The 4,967-nt window shown below is 50.0% G+C and overlaps 1 protein-coding gene across 1 annotated transcript; it reads right to left on the bottom strand.

Annotated features, from left to right (window-relative positions):
- Positions 1-1,243: 1,243 nt before the first annotated feature.
- LOC103649852 (uncharacterized) lies at positions 1,244-4,765 on the bottom strand. Its single transcript, XM_008675554.4, has 6 exons — positions 4,159-4,765; positions 3,563-4,026; positions 3,013-3,480; positions 2,353-2,736; positions 2,041-2,237; positions 1,244-1,903 (listed from the first exon to the last, which is right to left on the bottom strand). The coding sequence occupies exons 1-6, from the start codon at positions 4,452-4,454 to the stop codon at positions 1,655-1,657; spliced, it is 2,058 nt and encodes a 685-aa protein (XP_008673776.1). The 5' UTR covers positions 4,455-4,765; the 3' UTR covers positions 1,244-1,654.
- Positions 4,766-4,967: the final 202 nt, after the last annotated feature.

Genomic DNA, 4,967 nt, shown 5'->3' with positions numbered 1-4,967 from the left:
GGGTACTTTTACATGCATATATTACCTTTTATAAAATTTCTTTAAACAATAATTTTGTTTTGCAAAAATCATTACACCGAGTGCCTTTTATTATCTGTTGTTAACAAAAACTAATACTAAAGGAGGACCCTTTATTACCGGTTCTTTATAAGAGCATCGCCAACAAAAAGTCATATATTTAAGTCCTAAAATTTGAATAGGACCTGATTTGAAGTGTTTAGTGCCACAAAAAAATTTGCAACTCTAACAGTTGAGTCCTAACACTTTTATTAAAAAATAGATAATGTAATTTAGGAAATAAAATGTTAAGAATATTGTACAAAACGAGGATAAAGATCCAGCATATGGGGTCCTATATTTTGGTCTTGAGTTCGAGTCCTATAATTATTTGAAGAATTTATGTGAAATAGAACCTCTGTTGGAGCATGTTTTTTGTATTAGAGTCTTATATTTCAAAATGCAACTCCGTTTAAGACTCCTACTCCTATTGGAGATGCTCTAAAAGAATAATCATATAATAACTCTCTCATAATATAAGTTGTATATTTAATATTTGGTTCACCTCTTTCTCTTATAAAGTATATGTAGTCTGTAAGCAGTCCACTTTCAGCTTGCTAATAGCTAGTGAGCAACTCCCTTCCATTCTCTTTCCATTTCTCTTTGATCTATATCGTCATAAATTTGATATAATATTTTTTGACGTCCACCTACATCATTTTATTATAATTGTTCTAAGCTAAGGTCATCTTGAAACAAATGAGAGGTGGGATGGATTGGGAGAAGCAGACACTCTCTCTCCGTGGTCTGCCGTCCATGTTGAATAAGCGCTAAAACGCGCTAGTTTGTTACAATCTCAACAACCTGAATAATAGCCGGCTATGGACAGCAGATCTTCTATTCCTAAGCCGGCCATTATCGAGAGTTGTTGCACATTTACATGACACAATCTTATCTGTCGTCTAACACATCTTTGATGCAAACGAAATGTCCACGAAGATTAATTTTGCAAGAGAGCCTTTTTTTTTGGACGACAAAGATCCAGGAAGCATAGAGAAAGGAGGAACAGGATGCATTTGGTTATCCTGTTCCTGCGTGTGATTTGATCCAATCCAAGGTCCCATAAAAGCCGAGACACATGCAAAAGCAAAGCGAAAGCACGACGTCAAGGCCGTCCTTGTCTCCATCGATCCTCCACACCGCCTCAGACCTTTTGCTTTCCATGCAATGCAAAACACAGGCGGTCTGTCAGAAACGCAAATGAATATGTATACAATAGTACAATACCATGGCTCACTGGACCCATATATATACTCTATCTAAACATTGTCACCGTTGCCACATGCGTCCGATTACAAGATGTGTGTCTCTTATTTATATATTTTACTTACTTATTTAGTATTACTACTCTAGTATATATATGTATGTGCCTTTACAATAACATCATCCGTGATCTCCCTTTTTACAGTACTAGTAAATCAGGCTAAGTGCCATGCACATTCTCATGTCAATGCAGTGCAACTTTACCTTTGGTTCTCTTCTCCCACTACATATCTTGGACAAAAGAAGACACGAAGAAAGAAAAGAGCTACTAGAAGATTATCAGACAAGACTGTTCTCCAACAGCAGCAGCGGCGGCAGCATCACCACGTCCGTGTCAATGTGCAGGGTAGAAAAGAGGTGCAGAATCCCTCTGCATCTTGCCCACCAGATCGATCCTGACCATGTTCATCTTCTCCTCGCACCAGTGCAGCTGCTGGTCGGTGATCTCCGGCATGCGCAGCACCCGCGCCACCACCTTGAGGTCGATCAGGCCCAGTAGGATGGACAGCTCCTCCTGCTGCCTCAGCCTCGTCCTCCTGAGGCACCGCCGCGGCCGCGTCAGGTCCTTGAGCCGGCTCTTCTTCTGAAGAATCGCGCCGGCCACGGCATTCATACGGAACGGGCCGGGTAGTTTGGTTACAATTACGTACGTGGTACTGGTACAGTAAAAGTATAACTGATCCAACGTAGCTAGTATAACGCGACACGTGATCAACTCACTTTCTTGTTGGCTTTCTTGAGTGTGACGACCGGCGTCTGGTCCATGGCGCTCGCCCTCCTCTTCACCGTCTCCCTGAACATCTCGTAGTGGCTCCTCTTGTCGGCGCGGAGGAACGCCATGAACGTCCTGATGGACTCCTCCAGTATAAGCAGGAACTGGACCGCCGATATCAGATCATCCTTCTCGTCATCCTCGTCTGCATGTACATCGGCCAACCATCAATCCATCACCAGCTAGCTAGCAGATGCAGTCCACGAGCGAGCACCAGCAGCAGACAGAGCAGCCCAATGTCCAAACTTACTACCACTAACCTCTGAACTCCGGGACGAGGAGTAGCTTGGGCGTGGAGTTCTTCGTCCGCGCGTACACCTCCGGCCGCCGGCCGTGCTCGTACGGCTCGTTCTCGACGAAGCGGTGCAGCAGCACCTGGAACTGCTGGAACTCCTGCGCCACGCGCGCCGGGCAGCACCGCGCCGCGACGCTGCCGTCGTCGCTGCCGTTGTGCCGCCGGAAGCTGGTGTAGTTCCAGTTCAGGGCCTCCCACGTGAGGCACACCTGCGCCACGTACGCGCGCTCCAGCTCCGGGTACGGGTCCCGCAGGCCGACGATGCGGGTGCTCGGCCAGCTCGGCGTCAGCTTGTGCACGATCCTCTCCGACACCGACCGCGGCTGGTACTTGATGGACCTGAATGACTCTGCCGGAACAAACGCATGCAAACAAATCAACACGTATGGATTAGATTAATCGGTTTTCATGAATTGTATAAATAATAATGTTCTTGATTATATTGAGCCCACAATAACATGTCGGCGAAAGCGTCGCATATTACTGGAATTACGCGTCATCCAAGCTTTTCGTCAAGAAAATTAGTCTTAGGTAATGAGTGGTAATGATACCTTGAGGATTTTTAAGTACTGGTTTGTTTATTTATGATATGAGCAAGTGAAATCAGTTTCTCTACCGTCCGTACCTGTTTCGGTGAGCTTCTGGGCGCCGACCCGGTGGAAGTAGACCATGTCCTCGTCGTACTTGCGGAAGAGCGTGTACGGCTCCCACCGCGCGGAGCTCCGGCGCGACGAGCACGAGAAGGGGTACTCCGTCTCCGAGTCCTTGGTCACCGTCGAGCTCTGCCACTCCACCGAGCTCTTGGACGTCGACGACCCGCTCGTCAGCGTCGACGCGTCGAGCCGGCAGCTGTCCCCGTTCTTATTGTCCTTGTCGTCCTGCAGCTGCAGCTGCAGCTGCGCCTGCGCTCCGTTCACCGCGCCCTCCAGCAGGAGCTTCCTGGCGTCGGCGAGCGCACGGTTGTTGACGAACAGCTTGACATTATGGTGGCCTTCAGCGAGGCTCTTCCCCTGCTGGCCCTCCTCATCCTCGTGCTCGGCATGGGCGTCGCGACGAGTGTCTTCTCCTGGTCTGTTGCTTTCCTGCTTGTTCCCTGAAACCAGGTGACGTTGACATACAGTGCGCCCGATCAAGATGAAACGAATACAGATCAGAATAACAAGAACAGAGGGTACCTAGGAGACTGCCTTGGATGGAGACATCCTCCGGTGATACGACGACTGGAGCAGGAGCACTCCGCCGCCGTTCCGGTTCCAGGACCGTCGCCTGCTGGACATCGACGGCGATGCCCTTGGCCTCCTCCAGCACGTGCTGCTGCTGCTGCATCGGTTCGGCTTCGACATCGACATCGACGCGGCGGTTCTGGTTGCGCGGCGAGATGCGGGCAGATTCCTGCATGGGAAAGTTGCTCTCCACCACCTGCAAGCAACAACGTGCAGTGGCTGCAGTAGCGGCGTACGGGTGATCTTTTCCTTCGTCGCCAAGCACCAGGGTGCTGTCCTCGAACGCGGCCTCGTCGAACCAGGACAGCGTGTCCGCTTGTTGTGCTTGGACGATATCGGCGGCGGCGGCGGCGTACTCTGCTTCATCGGTGGCCAGGGCCTCCGTGCGGTGGTCGCAGCGGCCATCATACCAATTACTGTATACGCGGACGCGGCCATACAAACAACGAAAGGTGTGAGCGCGAGTGCGCGACGACCAACGACACATGCATGTCAAAGGTCTGGGAAATGGTAGTGCATGCAGGTGGGTGCTGCAGCCAGTTACGTACCTTGTTCTGTCCTTGGCGGTGGCCCTGTGGTGCAGGCGCGCGAAGAGCTTGGCGAGGAGGACGAGCAGAAGGTAGCCGACGAGGAGGAGGAGGTTGAGCGACGCGAGGGAGCGGAAGAGGAGAGGCGGCATCACTGCGTCGGGTTCCAATTCCATGCCGCCAGGAGAATAAGCGTCACCAAGCCGCTGCTGGTGGAGGCCGAAGCCGAAGAAGCCATGTGAAGCCTGCTGCGGGCCAAGCGCTCGCTGCAGCACCGCCACACACGAAGACCAGCTGCTGTCGCTGGCGTTGCGCATCTGCCGAGACCGAGAGTGTGTGATTCGATCTTCTCTGTCAGAGAGGAAGCTCTGGCTGTGCTGTCTGGGATAAAGAGGCGGACACGGAGGCCAATGCAACCCCAACCGCCGACGGTGCACACAGATAGACACGGAGACTAGCCGCGCCAGCCACCTGCTTCGTTCGAGAGGAAAAGGGGCGGGCGGTGAGATATGGATGGGGTCGCTGGCTAGCAAATTCTCCGAGGAGACGACACACAAAGACAAAGCTTATAGGGTTTCCATAAAGCTGGAGGATGGCATGGCGCATGCATGCATGGGGAGGGATGAAAGTGGTAATCTGAACTGTTAGTACAAATTTAATATTTTAAAATATGTATGTATAGAATTTGATGTTGATCTTGTGTTATGTTCTCAAGCACATTATTACAAATAAGAATAAAATATTACATAAATTGTTTTATGTATTATTTGTCTCCTACAACAAAAAAAGTTGAAAAAATTACCGAATTTGTTTTCGAATCCATACCGGAT

The sequence above is a fragment of the Zea mays genome, chromosome 3 (assembly GCF_902167145.1).
Source record: "Zea mays cultivar B73 chromosome 3, Zm-B73-REFERENCE-NAM-5.0, whole genome shotgun sequence".
Lineage (NCBI taxonomy): Eukaryota > Viridiplantae > Streptophyta > Magnoliopsida > Poales > Poaceae > Zea > Zea mays.
Note: the sequence above shows the minus strand (reverse complement) of the source record. Positions and strands in the feature narration are given on the sequence as shown.

Coding starts and splice junctions, on each gene's coding strand:
- LOC103649852 (XM_008675554.4), bottom strand. CDS start 4,454: ATGCGCAACGCCAGCGACAGCAGCTGGTCTTCGTGTGTGGCGGTGCTG. Junction 4,027..4,158: donor ACCGCCAAGGACAGAACAAG/GTACGTAACTGG, acceptor CCGCGTATACAG/TAATTGGTATGATGGCCGCT. Junction 2,737..3,012: donor CCAGAAGCTCACCGAAACAG/GTACGGACGGTA, acceptor TTGTTCCGGCAG/AGTCATTCAGGTCCATCAAG.